The 20872-nt window shown below is 46.0% G+C and overlaps 1 protein-coding gene across 1 annotated transcript in view; it reads right to left on the reverse strand.

Annotated features, from left to right (window-relative positions):
* gli2a (GLI family zinc finger 2a) overlaps nucleotides 1–20872 on the reverse strand; it is a gene marked incomplete at both ends in the record, with an annotated part of 61865 nt that overhangs the window by 2536 nt on the left and 38457 nt on the right. Inside the window, 9 exons of the mRNA XM_079231293.1 lie at nucleotides 327–693; nucleotides 1798–2079; nucleotides 2303–2467; nucleotides 4183–4332; nucleotides 6317–6457; nucleotides 6942–7052; nucleotides 9257–9452; nucleotides 10153–10354; nucleotides 17832–18026. Coding sequence (XP_079087419.1) covers nucleotides 327–693; nucleotides 1798–2079; nucleotides 2303–2467; nucleotides 4183–4332; nucleotides 6317–6457; nucleotides 6942–7052; nucleotides 9257–9452; nucleotides 10153–10354; nucleotides 17832–18026 — 1809 coding nt within the window. The remainder of the gene's footprint in view (nucleotides 1–326; nucleotides 694–1797; nucleotides 2080–2302; nucleotides 2468–4182; nucleotides 4333–6316; nucleotides 6458–6941; nucleotides 7053–9256; nucleotides 9453–10152; nucleotides 10355–17831; nucleotides 18027–20872) is intronic.

The following is a 20872-nucleotide window of genomic DNA, read 5'->3' on the forward strand; positions in this document are numbered from 1 at the left end:
TCTTAAATGACTCAAATGAATGAGACAATAGTTTGATTAAAAGAATAAACATTTATATAGATGCCTGTATGTATGCCTGCTTATATTTTGAGCGTCTTTCTTTTAAAAGCATATTCATTATTTCAAACTCAGTGTAAATGAACGTCATGAACACATGAATATACTTTTTCAAAACTTTAGGATTTTATTTTTTCCAAGGACTTTTCCAGGCCTGGAAATAGCAATTTTAAGATTCGATGACTTTTCCAGGTTTTCCATGACCGTAACAACCCTGCCCTCATCACACTGTCAAGGACTTGAAATACGAACATATTTCCCACACTCACCGACTGCAGGTATGGGAGGCAGCTTCATGCTGTTGCGTTGGCCCTGCGGTGGCTGCGGTGCAGAGTTGCCCCAGGGGCAGGAGTCCCTCACTGTCTTCAGCCTTTCCTTTTTGATGTTCTCCAGCTTGATGGTGACCCCGCCACCGTGACCCACAGCTTTCCTCAGCTGTAGCCCCACCCCGGCCTGCTGCCCCCCAGCGGTGACAGTGGAGTCCACCATGGGGCCGTCGTCCTGCGCGCTGAGGTCCCCGAAGCTGCCCCCGCTGTGCAGGGCCATCTCTACTCCACTGTCGTTGTTGTTGGTGCTGCTGAGAGGCGACGGCTCGCTGCTACATGACGAGTGGCCACCAGGACTGGACTGATATGTCTGATGGAGGATACCAGGGAGGAATTAGATGTAAGTGGAACAAATCAAACTATAGGAGCTGCAGTATATTGTAAATTACATAGCTACATTGTTAAATGTTTAACTAGTGAATAAGTCATGTTCTGACAAACTTTTGGTAACACTGATAATGATTTAAATTTAAAAATAGAAAGTGAAATAATTAATTATATTGTGACATGCCAAGTTCAGAGAACTCCATTATGTATTCTTCAATATTAAATAATCACCACATTTAAGAAATTCTGATTGTAATGGTTTCAATAACTAATATTGGTCTATCATTCCATAACTCATTAATCATATATGCATTTTATTTATTTACAACATGAAAACAAGTGGATAAAATATGAGTTCTGAGAGCAACAAACCAGCAGTGACAGAAATTCAAACTGGACTAAAATGAAGTAGTCTTGATCACAGCTTGATGCTGGCACTATTTGTTCAACACACATGCTGAAACAGTCCCAGCCTCTGCATATTAATGTGACAATGGCTTTTATCATTGGCCGACCACAGAGGCTACTGCCAGAAATCTTGTGGGCAGAAAAATATAGTTTTATGGTAATGTGTGTGTCTCCAGACATGCATATGTGGGCATCCCATATACAAAGGGGCATGTTTTACATTTGTGGAACATGGATAATCATGCAAAAAGAACATTTTAAATCATGTAAGGATGCATCGATGTAGCACGAAACATTCACACATCTTCCCATGCTGAGGTGCGACCAGTCAGAGACAGTTTGAGTGCTCACCTCAGTGAAGTCTGTCCATTAGAAAGGTTAACTTGAGAGCAGCAAGTTCAAGCAACAACCAGAGAGGTGAGTTAGGAAGGATGCAGGCAGTACCGAGCGGTAAACATTGAACCTCAGAGCAATGTTAGTGGGTTAGGTTAATGGAAGTGGAAAACAGGAAAATAATTGTGTCCAACAGGTGACACTGATCATTTGGTGAGCACAAAGTGGAACACTTGCTTCACAAGTCTGAATAAAAACAATCAATGTCCCGCATACAAATATATTCATGAATTAATAGAGGGATTTGTATGGGATGGATTTCGTAATTCATGTGATCAGGACCCACCATAGAGTTCTCGGTCTTGATAGATTTGACTTGTAGGCAGTCTTCCACTCCTCGAGAGGTGCTGTTGGCCTCAATCCTGCCGTCCGCGCCTCTCGCACCGATCTTGGAATTCGCCTCGTTCTCGCCGTTGCCTTTGGGCAGCTGCGGCCTCGGCGGCACGTCGTTCCGTTGTTTCTTGGTGACGTGGGCGTCGGGCCCGTGAACGGTCTTAACGTGCTTCCTGAGAGAGCTGGGGTCCGTGTAGCGCTTGGTACAGCCCGGGATCTTACACACGTATGGTTTCTGCCAAAAAAAAAGGGCTTAAATAAATGATATTTTCACTTGGTCTGTTACAGCACACACATACCTTTGTCCTCCTTTGAGAAATAAATACAAAAGCATAACAAAATGTGGGTTTCATGATGGCACCCCATAGTTTTGCATAATTTCCACTAGACTAAGCACTAAGCAGACTGTATGCATGACACTCCACTGAGTAAGTCAGCTGATGTGTGCGTGAACATACCTCGTTGGAGTGTGTGCGGTTCTGATGTTTGGCCCGGTCCGAGGCGTTGGAGAAGGCCTTGTTGCAGCTCTCGTGTTCACACACATACGGCTTCTCCCCGGTGTGAGACCTGAGGTGGGTCTTGAGGTTCTCCAGGCGGGAGTAAGCCTTCGCGCAGCCCTCAAACTGCAAAGAGACGGTGATAGAGGGCAGACAGTGAGACGGGACGCCTGAGTGCTGTGCTGTTTTGTCAGCAGCTGGCTGGAGGAATAAACCCCCAAAAAGCTCTGTGTGTTTCAGTTTTTAAATGTAATCTACTCTTGGACTGGCGCCCGCCTACTGTGGCATGCCACACAAAAGCAAAGCAGTGCTACAGTGCGGTCGAGCTCTTTGGCTGGTGTGCTTTGTTGAGACAAAGAGAAGTCTGTGTTTGTGTTCACTTGTGCTGTACATGCTATCATTTGGTATTCATTCTGAGCAGTCATTGTGAACATAATTGGCTTTGAAATTAAAAGAGAATCAAACAAGACTAGCTCAGAAATGCGATATGAAAGTCAGAAGCTTCTCCGTTAAAAGACTAAAGCAGAGTTAGAGTGTTGTGAGAAGATGCACAGCCTAGTCTTATGAATAAGAACCACGGCCCCCTGCTTGTCTGCAGATTTTAATTACACGCCCACGCTGTCAATCAGCTTTCTTCACTCTCTCCTTCACAAGTCATCTGTTTTAATGCATTCACAAGAGCAAGCTTTGAAGCCCAGCAAACATGCCCTCAATTTGATCTTCACACAGCAAATGAAGGCTTCAAAAAACCGCTCATGATTTGGAAAATATTACTGATTCTAAAGCACAAAGAAAATCACATGAACATGTTCTTTGGGCAAAGCCCAAGTGAGCAAAACCCAAGTTCTAGTCCCAGTTAACCAGACGGTTAACCGTCATGCATGGGTGTTTTTTCAAACAATCCTGCATACCTCAGGTCTCTAATGACCCGGCATTCACAGGGTTCACACACATTCTGACCAACGAATCTCCATGATTGTTCCATGACTTTAAACCAAATTTCCATGACCAAACATTTAGTGAAATCTGGGTGTAAACAGTAAAAAGTGAGTAAATGTAGTATTTAAACTAACAATGAGAATACAAAGCATACAGTAAACCTTAAATGACACAAATGAATGAGACAATAGTTTGATTAAAAGAATAAACATTTATATAGATGCCTGTATGTATGCCTGCTTATATTTTGAGTCTTTCTTTTAAAAGCATACTAATTATTTCAAACTCAGCGTAAATGAACGACATGAACACATTTACATGACTTTTACTAAACCTTTGGGATTTAATTTTTTTCAAGGACTTTTCCAGGCCTGGAAATAACTATTTTATAATTCCATGACTTTTCCAGGTTTTCCGTGACCATAAGAATCCTGATTTATATATATATATTTTTTAAAGTACTTCTAAAAAGCCATATTTTTGTCAGAGACTTTTGCACTCAGTCAATAAAGACAGTTGTATAATGTATATTGTTGCACTGGAGGAGCTTTATCAAGTCTGGACAAAATAACCCTCATGATGTCATTGTGATGTCATCAGCTTGGGCTGCATTATAAAGGGAGGGTGTGGGATTTGAACGACAGGGAAGTTTTGGGAGGGAGGTTGTATCTCAAGATGCAATTGTTGCATTCTGGGAAATGCAGGATGCAGTGCTTTTGAATAAAAGTTAGGATATTTCAGCCTCAGCTGCTTTGATTTTGACAATTCTTTTATAGAATTGTCAAAGAAAAGTTCATATTAAATGCTAGAGAACCTTAAATGCAGCAGCCAATCAGTGAGTCAGGTTGCCAGCTACATTAAACCTTTCACCACGGTGTTTTGCAGCAGTGTGAGGTTCTTACGGTGCATTTGTGTGGCTTCTCCCCCGTGTGCCGCCTCATGTGGACCACCAGCATGTACTGAGCCTTGAAGGGCTTCTGCTCCCGGGAACACTCCTCCCAGCGGCACACAAACTCCTTCTTCTCGCCGTGGATGTGGTCGTTGTTGATGTGCTGAGGAGGCAATTTAAATTCAAGTAAATCATCACAGTGATACAGACGTCGACATAAGTTGTCAAAATGGTGACAGGACACCAAGTGTGTGTCTGTGCGTGTTAATTTAAACGAGTCAGCAAATTCTTGTCTTTTTCCCACCAGAAGAGTCTCGCTCTTTCACTTGTCCAATGCGCTTCTGTATCCGCAGGCGCACACACACACACACACACACACACACACACACACACACACACACACACTCACACTCACACTCACACTCACACACACACTCACACTCACAGTGGGTGAAGATGCCATCCATTATGGCTGACAGTTATTATGCATCTGTCAACAGGAAACAAAAACTATAAAAGCTTGTTTTGTTTTTTCAGGCTCTGTTTGTCTCTCTGTGTGTGTGTGTGTGCGTGTGTGTGTGTGTGTGTGTGTGTGTGTGTGGAACTTCCTCAGATCCCAGTAAAAGTGATCAGGAAGAGGATAACTGACTTGTTTTTATCTTCCATCCTCCTTACTTTTAATGGATCAGGAAGTCAGTGAGGGAGTTTCCTGTGCGATGCTTCAACTTAAAACCTTCGGACCAGCTAGTGAAGTAGTTTCAGATGCAAACCTTGCAGAATTGTGAAATCTCAGGGAATTCTCTTTTAAATGTTTCATCTACACTGCAAAATTACACACCTTTCTTTTGGTGTTTTTAAAATATATAATCTGCACTGCTGGAGAAGAAGTTACTGCAATGTGGTGACATACTCGAGAAAAACACAAGTACCTTCACAATTATCTTCCTAATTATGCCCTCAGACACAACAGGGTTTTATCAAACTCAAAAGACTCACATTGCAGATGAGCCACTGTTACACTGCACTACACACACGGTTCTGAACCACACGCAAATATCCACACACCCAGAGGAACCACTTCATTTCCTGAGGACATCCAGGCCCACAACGCTCCACTTATGTGGCCACTTCTCCAGCAGCGCAGAGGCTCAGTGGCTGTCCATTCTGCTGAGATCTATTTTGGGTGAAGGAGGAGGAATGGAGGCCTCTATTTTCAGGTTACACACTGCTGTGAATCCATCATTTGTGGCTCCTGACAGGATTGCTTTGGTTAAGCAGAAGCCAGAACAACCCGCAGGTGTATGTGTGGTTTTTGTTTCTGATATTAACCTTGTGTGAAACCCTGGGTGCGCTTAGGGTGATGCTGTGAGGAGATTTCAGTTTTTTTTGTTTTTTTTAAGTTGATAGAAAGCAGAGGCCTTTAAAAAAAAAACATTGTCCTGCGAGGATTAAAAACTGTGTTGGCCTCACATTGTCCAAGGTCAAACCGGGGATCCTCTGCTAGCCTCCTCACTAGTCCTGGCATGCGCTCACACAGCTTTGGCTCAGGAGCCGGAGTCGGGGCAAAAGTTCTGAAAGGTAACTCTGGTCCTGACTTGCAGTCGCCCATGACAACACTGTGGACCTGACACATGGCCGCTCTGACGGGACTGGAGAAGAGGGTCCATAACTCCAGAGCTTCTGGCGTGACGATGGATTTACGGCCGGCCCTCTGGACTTCGGGGGTGGAGGTGTGTGGGGTGCGGCTCGGATGGAGCGGTCAGGGGTCAGGGATCGTGGGGCTGAGGGTTTGGCGGGTGGGACGTGGGGGCACAGCTGCAGGGGTGGGGCTTAAATGTGGCGAGAGCCGGCAGCCTCATTAACGTTGCGCGTGTCAACACAACAGGAAAGGATCAGTTACCGGACAGAGGCTCGATCGCCATGGATTTAATGAGCAGCAGCAGAGTGTTTGAACTCTCCACTCTTTACACACACAAAACGCGACGTTTCTGATGGCACAGTTTACTTTCACTACGGAAACTCAGAACGCCGATGACGGCACCAAGAACAGCGCGATGAAACATGTCTGTGAAAGACTCGGCATTGGACCGTTTTCACAGTCGACCTCTCGCTGTTCAGTTCAAAACAGTGTCGTTCAAAGCACTCACATGAACAAGTTGGTCCTGGGTGTCGTACTCCTTGGTACAGCCCTCCCAGTGGCAGTTGGTCTCGTATATGGCCTCGGGCTCCTGTTTGCACTCGTCTTTATCCAGATCCTCACTCAAGTCCAAGATCCCCCCGCAGTGGTCCTGGAGAGAGAGGACAGCGCTTTGTCAGTGTGTGCATCCAGTATGAATGACTACACATAAAAAGATACAGACGCCGTCTGCAACTTTCACCTGAAACTGTGTTCGATATGTCACAGAAGCATTCGACACTGCTTTGCATCTCTCTTATCTTATCTGGTACTTGATCCTAATGAGTTGGTGCCTGATCTCGATGCGTGACACCGTTAGTCATTGATTAAAGCTGCATTCTTATTCGCTACCCATAATCAATAAGAGCCAAATTGCAGTTAAGGAGGTGACTATTTGTGTCACTGTAAATGGCTGAAGCTGTGATAGAGATAGCTGAGGTACTAAAAAAAATAATCTATGCATATCAAGGTCATGAAGTAAATTCTCAAGGAAAAGGAAGTCATGGTTTGGAATGTGCAACCTGGAAAAGTTATACTTAAGATGCAATCGATTTTAGTTTTCACATTTCTTTCCCACTATTGTTTGATTGTCATACCTGAGAGGACGGCGAGATGGGCAGCGGACCCTCTGCCTCGGTCTTGACCTTTGACCTCTTGGTGGTCAATGGGTTGACTGTGCTGCTCACTGCTGGGTCTCCACTGGCATTCTGAAGGAGCGACAAGAAGAGAGACAGGGTTTACTTTTGTTTTTTACTGTTTTTTGAAGCCGGAGAGGAGGCAGAATAACATTGTTTTCCTTTTGTCATTCTGGAAATAAATGGAAGGAAACCAACAACAACCAATCACAGACGCAACAACTCACTCATTCATAGTCTCTCAGTGAATTATTCCATTAATCGTAACCCATTCCAACCTTCTTTCAATGCATCCATTAGCCCGCCCACTCATTCTCCTATTCATTTGATCACTGCATTAAATCAACTATCTCCACACAGTCACCAGCGGCAGATGAGAATCAGATAACAGAATCAACAAGATACCACGCAATTGTTTTTTTTTGGCTCGCTAGCCCGCCACAATGAGATGTGTGGAGTCCTTGTTGCACGAGACACAGCGGTTCATAAGTCAGACTGGGACCCGCCGCCGAGACTAAACAGTTTAGACTGCTTTATGATCGCCAAAGCCACAAGGAAATATGAAAGAAGAGGAGTTATTGCCCTCGGTACAGAGGGGGAAGGCGGCAGGGTCGGGGATTGTGGGGTGAGGGCTTTGATCTACCAACAGATTCTCAGACAACAACACACACAGCCCGTTAAAGCTCTAATGGACACGAAAAGAAAGGAAAGTTATCAAATGTAAAGCAGCTGATAAATGATTCTGCGTGTGTGTATGTATTAAGGTTCATTGGAGGGGGTCCAATACAAACGGGGGTCTCCTAATCCCACCCAGACGCTGCAGTGCAGTTCGGCATTTCTGGGGGTCTCCATGATTCATTCAGTTGGCTGAAAACCAAGAGGGAAATATGGTTCTGATCATTGCTGAAACAGAGCTGAATGTGTGTGTGCATGTGTGTGTGTGCGTGTGTGTATGTGTGCGTGTGTGTGAGAGTACGCAACGAGGTGCAAACATACACTCTCCGATAGTCTTGTGTGTGTCAGTAGACAGCGTGCTGATAGCAGTGTGAGGCGGAGTGATTCACTGAGTGGGAAGTTTACATTACGTTACGCTGTGGTGTAAACAGAGGGCTGATGAAGAGACCGGGAGACAGTAGGAAGTAAGACAGATGGCACTGGGTGGGAGCCGCATACATATTTCTGACTTGAGACAATTTCCAAAGAATACTTCATTCATGACTACTTGTACATGTAGGCTGCATATAATACAGTGCTGGCCTTCGTCCTCACTTCTAAATGAGTGTGAGGACAATTGGTCGATTTGTTGATTGACATCAAATTAACCGTCAAAACCTTTGACCGCCATTTGATTACCAAGTCATAAGCCCAACACGCCCGATAGAAGTCAGTTCAATATATAGTTTTCAGGCCTATTTGTTGGAGGAAAGTATTTATTCAAAGATGTCACCCGTTGGCTCTGTGAGCTTGTGATGGCCATTTTCTAAAGAACAAAATATACTATTTTTCCCCATTGTTGTTCAACAAGGAGAGGTCATGGTCTCATTATTTTCCATTGCAAACTTAGCCAAGCTTGTCAAATCCTCCTCTGTTGCTCTCCCTCAGGTTTCTTCGCCTTTTTTCCCTGTGAAAAGGTTTTTATTATCTTTATTGGGGGAGTTTTTTCCTGATCCCATGTGAGGTCCCGGGATAGGGATGTCATGTGTACAGATTGTAAAGCCCTCCGAGGCAAACTTGTATTTGTGATGTTGGGCTATATAAAATAAACTAAATTTAATTGAATTGTATAATACTAGCATTTTAGCCTCCGATACTAGAATGCTGGATCAAGTATTGACGAGTACTTGAGTCTGTGCTACCTGCTACCTGCTAGCTGCCCCGATTGCTATTGCACATGAGACGTTCTCACCAAAGATGAGAAAGAAGCAAGATACCTCACTCCTTAGCTACTTTCATCATCGATTTTGACCGCAACAATCATTTTTGTTCAGCTAACAATAGAGCTATCTTGCTTCTTCCCCATATCTGTTGAGGGATGCACACGTGGTACTCGGTATCGGCCCAATGCAAGTTCAGGTGTCGGAAAGCGTATAAGGAACATACCCATTCCTAACACTGATCAGAAATTTGATCTGTTCAATGAAAGCCTCAATCTAACGTTGACATTACTCATCCATATAAATGGACTCCAATGTGAGAAAGATTGAAAGTAGATGCCCTTGAATCTGTGCACATTCTACAAGTGTAACAGCCAAAGATTCAAACGCTCCCATTCCTACCTGGTTTGCTTCAGAGTTGGAGCTGTTGTGGGAGGTGGTCATTGGCGAAGCAGTGAGGGGATGTTGGCGGGCAGAGAAAGAGGACGGCGGTTGAATGAGAGGAGGCGTGTGGCCGAAGGCGTTGAGACTCCTCTGCTGGGACAACAGTTGCTGGTATGCAAGAGGGTTGATGGGATGAGGGAAGCTGAACGAGGGACTGAGCAAGAGAAAGAGAAGAAGTTATCCTGTGGTAAATATGATGGATCATTTTGTCTTGTGGCTAATAGGCTAAGATCAGATTTGAAATAATTCCAACATGTGCAAGGCTACCAGCATGCTGATTGGCTGCCAATAGGATGCTTGTAGCTTGTAGTATCACCTAGCAGTGTAAGCTGCTAGCATACTCATTTTTATACTGTTATTTAACAAATGCCACTAAAAGACCAACAAGTTCTGTCTTCTCAGTACTTTCGGATTCTCCTACTCCGGACTCGTAGTTTATTCGGCCATTGTTAAAAAACAAGCCAACAAAACTTCCAGAGAAGAAGATAATTATTCTGCCTCCACTTACTCTCCACCCACAAAAATACATCATCATGTCGACTAACAACTGAGCCTGTCCCCTTAAGGGTTTCCCTTTACTGGATACAGTAAAATACACATAGGGTAGTACTTCACAAAGTACAACTTGTTAAAGAACTACTAATTATTGTCAGTGGTAAGTCTGCATCTTTGGATTCCAGTAAACACAGTTATAAAAGCTAGATATCGAGTATATTTGCTGAATTGAATACTATGAACCAATAATAAAAAGCATTTTTTTTACCGATATCTATGATGGAAATGGTACATCCCTGTAACTGTGCGTATATGCATGTTGGAGAATGATCTAGATGCATGCACATGCGTCTGAATACCTGATCCCTCCGACTGAAAGATGCCCATACGAGCTGCTGGCGGCCGAGCTGGAGCGGGAGTTGTTGATGTAGGCCACCAGAGAGTTGGGCGAGGTGCGGATCATGGTCTGCAGGTCAATGCTGGCGTCCGACAGCGGGGAGATGGACAGAGCCCTCTTCCTGCTCAGCCGGGGCGTCAGCCGGGGGCTGGAGAACCGGGAAACTGGACACAGACGCAAGGAGACACAACAGAGACAAGGTCAGCCATCTTGGCATCGCTACCTCGATGGACGACTTCATGATGTGGACCACATGCTGTCTACCATGCAGACAGGGCTCACAGTCACCTGGCTGGAGAGCGTGTACATTCCTCGTACTTGCACTAAACCTCTGTCTGGCCTCAATAGAGACCAGCGGTTACCCTGGACCATGTTAGAAGGAACATTCTCAAGCTTTCTAGTAGAGGTCACAGACATGCTAAGCCACACTCCATCTCCTGCATCTCTCTCACACACACACACACACACACACACACACACACACACACACACACACACACACACACACACACACACACACACACACACACACACACACACACACACACGGCTCCCCTATTTAACATTCGCGTCCTCTTTTGCATAATGAATCGCCCCCAATCATTCTCAGTAATTGCCGCGATAGCGATCTCTTTCAAACCGCTGTACTTGGGCAAGTTAAATGGAGGCAATTTAAACAAATTGATCTCGGAATACCATTAAAGAATAAAACAACAAGGCTGACTCACATAGGTAGCGTTCACGGCCTTCCGCTGGACCTGGCGGCTGAACTATTTTCTCATTCTCATAGAGAAAGGGCACAAGAAACTACTTTCCCATGAACTTGAAGAGAAGGCTATTTGTTTTTCCATTCATACTGATCGTCCATAATTCATGTGTATTTATTTCTTTTGCATTTCTGGGGAATACGTCTCCCACTCCCATGGACACAGAGACAGATCTCTTGCTTGGGACCAACAGGTGCTGTTTGAAAGCAGGCATGTGGTTCTTTGTGTGCACGTTTAATTAGGTCCTACAGCGGACATAATCAGAGGCGCGAGAGGCAGGAAACTCATAATGGGCCCATCACAATTCACCTACCACACATTTGCTGCACGTCGGCGTCGCCGCTGTCAATGTGTAGCCCACACCCGGCTCTGCGCTGGTGGAGCTCACAGACCCTCGAGCAAAATGAGTCCAGGCAGCGCCATAATCACCGCGCCAGACCTACAGCCATAAACCAAGATCTTACTTCCAAAACTATTATGTTTGGAGGTGGCGAGTCGTAAAGCAGAGGCATATGCACTTAGTTAAAAAGGCCCCCGGGACGACAGACGGCGGACGACAGTAGTTTGGGGCCTGAAAAAAGAAGGAAAAAAGGCCTGGTGGAGATGATAGGGACGCGTATGAAAGAGTTGGCAGAAACAACAAACGCTCCTCAGGAATGTGCCTCTTTAGGGCTAGTAAATAAATGAGCCATCTTTGTTTAGCTACGTAGAGGAGTAAAGATGGAGTAAAGGAGGGAAACGGGAGGGGAGGAACAGAGGCGGGCGATCCTCCACTCGGCCCGTCTGATGAGCTGTGCATTGCATACGTGCAGCAGCAAGGAGTTGCCTCTTTTTTTTTTACAGTGAGGCACGCTTGCCGTCTTGCCAACAGATTTAATGGGAGATACGTGTATTAATATTCCCCCTTTATTAAGCAGGAAACAGGCCTCTCCGCCTGGTGGCCTGGCAGCCTGGCGCCTGCCTCACGCTTCTGGGCACCGGGCCCAAAACGCCGCCCTCGGCCTCCGTCGTCAAAACCACCCCCTCCATCTATAAATTCACCTCAGCTCGGAAGAATTCCCGACGCCTATATGCCCATAATGTCCGTTCTTCTAGACCTCAGGTGCGAACAAGCTAGCTTTGTTTTTGCTCAGCGCTGTTGTCACTGGTCTAACCTACTTTTACCTGGAGGACATTTTGACACAAATGTGCGCACACAACTCTCACCACTTGGTAAAGGAGTGTTTTATAGGTGGCACGTATAATTGAAAGGGTAAGCAGGTTCCGGCAGGGAGTGAGAAAACAGATGTTACACAGGCCAGTATGTGGTAACATGGCGTGTGTGTGTGTGTGTAATATGGGAGTGTGTGTCTATGTGTGTGACTGCATTGTGGGCTGGTTGTAATTGTGGGATATGGATTTATATAGAGTCATAATTACAGGCGCTCCACTGCACATCGATACAGTCAAGTCAAAATATATATATATCAAAAAGGATGGGAGTGAAGAGAGTATGTGTGTGATTATTTAAAGCATTTGCCCTTTGCTGTTTCAACGGAAATGGCTTTGTGGGAAATGAAAACACTTTAATTGGAGGGTGAGCTCTCGGTGTCGTCCCGGCACACGGAGCCGGCGATGCAATGCTTCCCTGATCCGCTGTGTGGAGCGGTATCTCATGGCAGAGCGCACAGATGCTAATGACAGCGAGGTACACAGGTATAAATGAACCGTCTTGTTATTTATCGTACACCCGTAATTTGGTTAAAAAAATCTTCAAAATGAACAGTTATTACAATTCAAGAGTAAATATTTTAAATGCAGCAAATTCCAGTGTATAATGTATATAAACATATCATTGAATTGGGTAGAGGGTCCCCCGTGTTAGTGATCCTGATACCTGATACCAGTAAGGGTGCATCCTGTGATCGGTGCATTGCTGGGGTTTTTGAGGTGTGCAAGCACAGGTTTGTGTGCACACAGTTCAGCAAACCAAGACACCACTGAACCACTGGGGGAACCTTCAGAGGTCAAGTTAAAGTGTGTGTGAGTTGTTTTACAGCTGATTGTGTGACATCAACTTGGAATATGTGTTACTTCTATTGTAGTATAAATTATAATAATAATAACTTTTATAGCGCACACAAAGACGCTTTACATTGGGGACAAGAGACCGAGATGAACAGAACAAAACAAAAATGGAAAGACAAAGCAAACAAAAACAAACAAACATTTTTTGTAACAATTATTATTACTATAGCGGAGTTCATGCCTTTTATGATCAAATTTCTTCCCGAATTTTTTTTATATCAAGATATATAAAATTATTACACGAGCAGAAACAGCAGTTGGCTTTTGACTTTCTACCTGGGACATGTCTGCAGGTGAAGCAGCTTTAGCAAAGCCCCCCCCTCCAGCATGAATGGGAGACCCCCCCCCCCCCCCGCCTCACTGCTGCTTGAGCCTGTGCCAGCAGGGCCCCCGGCCTCCACATCTTGAGCCAGCCCAGCCACCCCACAGGCCGGTCTGAGTGGGAGAAATGTTTATTTTCCCTGCTAAATCTCACTAATACTAACACTGTGAATTTTATTAGCGAGGCGGCTCGCGCTGAATCCTCTATGAGCCCCCAGTGTCCAGCCCAAAGCCGCGTTGTGTTTGCCAGTGTGTTTAAGCACACACTTCCAGCCATGTGCTCATGAACCAACATATAGTTAAGTGCTTGTGTGTGCAGTCTGAGGGGACCGCCCCTCCCCCCACCTCCGGACCCCCTCACTCCTCACCACCACATCAGTACACAGATCTGTGTCCCTCACTCCCTGCGCTGCATCAACACTAAAGCCTTTTTCCTCGGGATGGCACACATTGACTTTGGCCGCTGCTTTTGTCGTGGGAGCTTCAGCGTTTTCCCGCCAGACGCTCTGACATTTCTCTGCCCACCCACCCCTTCCATGCTCATGGACAAACAGTCTTCTGAATGCCTCCCAATGTGAAGACCACATTGGGACTTTATTGATACTTATTGGTGGTGTACCAATGCTAATGCTAACTATGTTCCACTTTAAATGTCTTTTCATTCATATTGGAATAGTGTTACTTCTATTGAGGTTCAGAAACTGGAATATTAATCTGCATTAATTGAAGGTGGAAAGACGTCTCTGACTAAAACTAATGGCATCTATAAAAGTCATCTCTTCTCCTATTTAGTCTTAAATTGGAACTACGCCCATTTTCAAAATTCATACTAGTTATTCCTATGGTCAAACAGTATTAGAAAACATGAACAGCTTTCTCCAAAACCTCCAAACTAGAGTGCTAATGATGCTGCAAGTCTCGTGCAACTAGGCATCGCCTACGAGCGCAAATCAACTGATGGAAATGACAACTTTCACTTTGCCCCAGCACTTTTCACAACACAAACCCTAAATAAAACATTACGAAAAGGTAATTATGCTAACAGTTCACTGCCATGTTGCTGTGACTTCAAGTGTATCAAAGTCGGCTAACTCTGACTAGATGGTTCTTCCATGTCGGAGGTCGTTTTGGTTCCAAGTATTGATAACAATGGATTGCGCTATTGAACTCAAATGAGTGATGTCATCAGGTATAAAGTGTGGAAATGCTCCATACTCGATGAATAGTGAAAAGAGAAAAGATGTTCCAAAAATGAACATGTTGTGTTTCACGTCTGAAGGAAATCAGCTTGTTATAGTTATGCCATTTGAAACAGGCTCACGCATGTGTGATTCAAGAAGATCTCAACCAACATTTTCTTTTTTTCATCAAGACGACACGACTTGATTTAGTGACTTTTGTCTTTGTAACTAAATGTATTTTTGTTGCTTTAGTCCAGTTTGCTCCATGTCCCTCTGATCAGATAAGAACCGGAGATGATTAAGGTGTGAAAAACACACCGCAGACTCCAAGAGGCAGCTAAGCGTTTCAGCGAGGCCGTTCCAGACGCCGGTAACGCCATGTTTGCCTAGCAGTCCTGTCCATCACACTGCGGCAATTCTGTGGGAGCAAAAAGATCTGTGGATCTTGAAACACTAAGACTGCAATCAAACAACCATTCTGCTGCGTAGGTTTGTGTTTTAACTGGGAACATGAAAAGAATTCCCCCAAAGTCTGTGGCAGTCTGTAGTTGTGGCACTTCAAACAACATCTTCCTCATATAAGAGGAGAGACATTCCTGTGTTTAAGTGTCTGACTTAAGGCAAACCCAACAGTAAATCCTAAAAATTCATAAGTGGGACCTGTAGCTCTGACAACTCCCCCCCTGACACATGTGTCCACAACATTTCCACCAGCACACAGCAGCATTCAGTGTTTCATGGCTCACCCATAAGCCTCGCAGTTCACCTCTACAGAGGTAGAGGCGGGAGGCGGGTGGAACCATACTCTGGGTTCACTGAGGGCTCCCAGTTTTTGCGGTGGGTCTGCTGAATATTAGTGCATAAATTGATTTTTAATATGGGTTTTATCTGCGCTGCCTTCCAAAACTAACGCTGAGGGATGAAGCACATATTTGCCACCTCTGCCACTGCTCCTCCTCCCATGCTCTGGCAGTAAATGAGGCCTTTGATTCAGTCCAAGGCTGCCCGCGGTGACCATTAGCTGGCCGCCCTGGTCAATACGGGCCTTGTGTCTCGAGGCCGCAGTGGAAGAGCCTCCAGGCTGGCAGAGTGGCCTAAACCTGACCACATCACTCCTAACACGGTCCAACACTAAATAAAAGCAGCCGGGACGGTGGCAGCAAGTGTGGACGCTGCGTAGAGCGGAGGGGGCTGCGGCTATTTGAGCAAACAGCCTCGCCAAACAAGTGCGGGCGAGTCAGGACAGCGGCGGTCACTGAGGTGGCTGGAGCTCCAGAAGCAAAAGGTGGAGGAGGACGGAGAGGTGGTCTACGGTTTCTGCAAGGCCCGTGAATTAATTGCAAAAGCGCTCCCGCATCAGAATCACTTCTTTCCTCTTCGTTGTGTTACCTACCCGTGTGTGAGGATGCCAGGCATTGTGACCGTGTGTCACTGTAGCAGTGACTTTCTTTTCTTCTTTCTTTGGGTGGGTGGTTGGACGGGACGAAAGAAAGAGCGACGCGGCTCCTGGAGCCGGGCGGGCGTTGGTGCCAAGTGAAGTATTTGATTATCAAGCATCGAAAAGGCTGACGTTCACAGACAGATTTCCACTCTGTTTGCTTTCTGTTCCCCATTCATGAGGCCTGAAGGTTTCTTGGATGCGTTTCGCTGCTGAGATCAAACGCCTGTTCTGGTGCCGGACCGTCATCCTGATAGAGGGCTGGGGTTCTAACAGGCATGAGGAACAGACTGGCCTCTGTGAGCCTGTGTGCAAACCCGTGTGAGCATTTGCCTGGCTGTTAAAAACGTTGTGCACCACTGTGTGTGTGTCTAAGATGCCTCATCCCCGTCGGTCAGTGGACAGCCATGCAGCCCACGAGGTTAATCTCTGCCTTAACTGCCCAAAAAAAGAGAGAGAGAGAGCAGACGCAAAGGTCTCCTCCGTCTCAAACGGCCAAATTCTCCTCATGCTGCTCTTTTTTTTTGCAGTTACCCTGGATTTGTTTTGTAGGATGTTACTCAGTGGAAGCACACCTAAAGCACCATCAGAACGAGAGACTCTTAGTGAACACTTGTATTTACGAGCTCCTGGCCTTTGGGCTTTTAGTGTTTATGCACCTCAACCCTCGACTAGCCGCGGCCCCCATGCTACGTGTAAGTCTAAAGAGCTGCACCAGCTTTGATGTGGTGAACTCTTCCATGAAAAAGCCTCAGGAGGAAGAACAAGAGGATGGTATCAACATGCCTGGTGCTGAGAACAAAAGGGCTGTTAAGTCTGGCTGTAGCAGGTATGAAAGGCTTTATGGTGTTACTGGGATGGCAGTTATTAGAGATAAGTAATACTTTTTGACATGGAAATATCATGTTGGTGATTCTGTAGGCTTTCCAGTACAGGTTGGCTTTAGTGCCGTCCTTCCTCTGATGGGAGATGTGCACGTCATCAGGTGTAGTTATTTAACATTGATACAAAAGATAGCTTGAGTGCAGTTCAGCCAAAATTATCTAAAAGCCATTTCCTGTTTTCCAAAGATCATTAAGTAGAAGAAGAAGCACCACTGGACACTTGTGAGTGTGCTGTGGGTTTTTGCCCTTCAACAGGTCTCAGGCCCCTCGGCGTCTGACCTGGAGGCACACGGCTCATTAGCCGCACTGCAGTGGTATTAATGCAGAAGAAGTCCAATAAGGAGGACGGGTCAAACCAACACTGACTCAGACAGGGGACGGCATTTCTACATTTGTTGCTTAAACCAAACCACATCATTAAGCACATGTTCCAATGATAACTGTGACTTTTCACAAAGTTAATCATGTATTACAATGTTCACTGTTTCACAAAGTTAACCTTGTGTTAAAGCGTTAACCGCCACCACTACACAACATTAACCGCGTGCAAACCCTCTGCTTCAAGATAATACACAAAACGCTGCCCAAGCAGCAACGTGTGACGGGTAGGGAGATCACATTGAATGTTAAGTTTCATTCAATTTCAGAAGTGGGAATCTCCCAGTGAAACCCAAATATGCTGCGTTTCACGGGGATCAAAATGTGGGTTTTATAATGCAGGATTTGAACAGATTTGAAAGGATTATAATTAGATAGATGTGTTACTGGATAAATATTTGATAAAATGCCATTAAAATCCAACAGTTTTATAATCTGATGGGCAATTGATGTACATTGTGTAATTATCATTTCATGAATAACAAATTGTAACTGTAGCCGTGCTGCTTGACTTGACTAACTATTCATGAATTGGTTTGGTGCAGAAAAACATCTCAAGTTGTATTTCTGTCAAAAGGCAACACAAGCTGTCAGTTTATCCTTACCATCCACGGGGCTGATGTATTCTGGGAGATGAGCTACCGCTGCAGCCGCCGCCGCACTGCTCTGCATCAGCAGGTCCCCGTAGGGCGTCCGCTGGCCGGCGCTAGCCATCAGGTGGTAGTACTCCGTTGGGTTGGCCCCCGGCGGTGGAGGAGGGAAACCAAAAAGGGCGCGTTCTTTCAGGTGTTCGTGGGTCACTGCAGATGTAGGAGGAACAAATAGAAGATGTACAGGTTTTTATATTTGTCTTCATGGACAGATGGGGAATTTCCCATCCCTCTGTGTTGCCCAATTGTCATTTTGGTATGTTTAAACATTCATCATCTTGTGAAAAATAAAATAAAAACGCAGAATGGGATTGTATTAGATAGAATATTGCAGAATGAACTAATCAGGAGGTTTGTTCAGGCAAGCCTTTCTGTTCCACAGCTCAGTGGTCTTAACCCATCAAGTGATCCTAAACACATTCTGACAAGTCAAAGGGGCTGAAAAAAACATTTAGATTTTGTCATTTGACAAACCCCTTGACAGAATGACAAAACAGAGACAAGAACAGAAAAAGACTCAACAGAGGAGACGAGGGGTCTGCTCCTCAGAGTGGAGGCTTCGTGCTTGCGTGCCGCGGGACATGAGCCTTTTGATAAAAGATGTCTGATGTCTTTGAGGCTCGCTGGGCTAAGGGAACATATCTCGAGGGAGTAAAGGAAGCAGAGGGAGAGCTGGGGCAGAGGGGGGGGGGGCGATACCACATTCCTGCACTTCTCTGCTGTTGTGTATGCACTACGCTGGACAGGCTGAAGTCATACACTGCAGGTGCAAACAGACGCACGGTCATAATGCCCAGGAAGCCTCAAATGCTGCATGAGTAAAGGTAATATTGACGTAAAATGTGTTAACACCTGCTCCTAGTAAAGCCGCAGAAGTGTCAGGAACTATAAGAGTGAGATGGATTGGTTTTCCTTTTTCCTCCATGTGCCTGTGTCCCATTTCCTGCTCCCCCATAACCTCCCCCAGTGGTGTGTGGAGGGGACCGGGGTGTGGATTAATATGCATGCTGGTGGAAAGAGGGGGATGTGGGGGTTGGGATCACTGGGTAGGTGCCAAGTGGGATATTGAGGGAGCAAAACCACAGCTTCCCCCGCCCTCTGACACATAGGCACGCATATATAGCAAAAAAAATCTGGATCCATCGGAACGTATTAGGCTATGGCTGTGGTAACAGAGCACAGGCGGTGTGCACGTCTAGTCTGTGCTCCAGCAGCAGCGACCCGGCCGGATACCTTTGGTTCCTCCATGGCTGCCAGATCACGTTACCAACTCCACTGAGGAGCATTTGGAGACTGAGTGTGTGTGACCTCACTTTTGAACACAGATGATGAGAGATAGCAGCACCACTGGTCCAAATTAAATCGGACAAAAGTAACACAGGTAAAAAAGTTCAAATAGGAAAGGATTCAGATGCAGCTACAGAGACTACAGCCATGCTCGTGGCTCTGTGGGACTGGGCGGAGTCACAGTGATGCTTTGAGCCTATGCTAACATATGTGATAATGCTAACATGCCAGTGTAGCAGGTATAATGTTTACTAGCTTCACAGAGTGGACTGGTTATAGTGGGAGAGAGAGGCTGAGTGGATTGGATATAGTGGGAGAGAGAGAGGCTGAGTGGACTGGTTATAGTGGGAGAGAGAGGCTGAGAGGACTGGATATAGTGGGAGAGAGAGGCTGAGTGGACTGGATATAGTGGGAGAGAGAGAGGCTGAGTGGACTGGTTATAGTGGGAGAGAGAGGCTGAGAGGACTGGATATAGTGGGAGAGAGAGGCTGAGTGGACTGGATATAGTGGGAGAGAGAGAGGCTGAGTGGACTGGTTATAGTGGGAGAGAGAGGCTGAGAGGACTGGATATAGTGGGAGAGAGAGGCTGAGTGGACTGGATATAGTGGGAGAGAGAGGCTGAGTGGACTGGATATAGTGGGAGAGAGAGGCTGAGTGGACTGGATATAGTGGGAGAGAGAGAGGCTGAGTGGACTGGTTATAGTGGGAGAGAGAGGCTGAGAGGACTGGATATAGTGGGAGAGAGAGGCTGAGTGGACTGGATATAGTGGGAGAGAGAGGCTGAGTGGACTGGACATAGTGGGAGAGAGAGGCTGAGTGGACTGGATATAATGGGAGAGAGAGAGGCTGAGAGGACTGGATATAGTGGGAGAGAGAGGCTGAGTGGACTGGATATAGTGGGAGAGAGAGAGGCTGAGTGGACTGGATATAGTGGGAGAGAGAGAGGCTGAGTGGACTGGATATAGTGGGAGAGAGAGGCTGAGTGGACTGGTTATAGTGGGACAGAGAGGCTGAGTGGACTGGTTATAGCGGGAGAGAGAGGCTGAGTGGACTGGATATAGTGGGAGAGAGAGGCTGAGTGGACTGGATATAGTGGGAGAGAGAGAGGCTGAGTGGACTGGTTATAGTGGGAGGGAGAGGCTGAGAGGACTGGTTGAGAGGCTGAGAGGACTGGTTATAGTCGGGGAGAGAGGCTGAGTGGACTGGTTATAGTGGGAGAGAGAGGCTGAGTGGACTGGTTATAGCGGGAGAGAGAGGCTGAGTGGACTGGTTACAGTGGGAGAGAGAGGCTGAGTGGACTGGTTATAGTGGGAGAGAGAGGCTGAGTGGACTAGTTATAGTGGGAGAGAGAGGCTGAGATGACTGGTTATAGTGGGACAAAGAGGCTGAGTGGACTGGTTATAGTGGGACAGAGTGGACTGGTTATAGTGGGACAGAGTGGACCGGTAATACTCTCTCTACTTACCGTAAGCGGTTAGGGTTCACAAAGAACCTTCAACACATGCCTGACCCCCAGGTGTCTCTACAGATGGTTTACACGCGCTCCACTGAGCTCCGTGGTTCCACAGACTTTATTTATGCCCTCCATTTGGTGCTATACTTCCCTGCCACTGTATCAGTGACAGCATCTCTTCCGCATTGCTCCTCTTGAAAAGTGCAGAGGCATTACTTGCCAGCGGCGTGTGCCTGGTGATTTACGGATGCTGGGT

Source organism: Taurulus bubalis (assembly GCF_910589615.1).
Source record: "Taurulus bubalis genome assembly, chromosome: 15".
NCBI lineage: Eukaryota > Metazoa > Chordata > Actinopteri > Perciformes > Cottidae > Taurulus > Taurulus bubalis.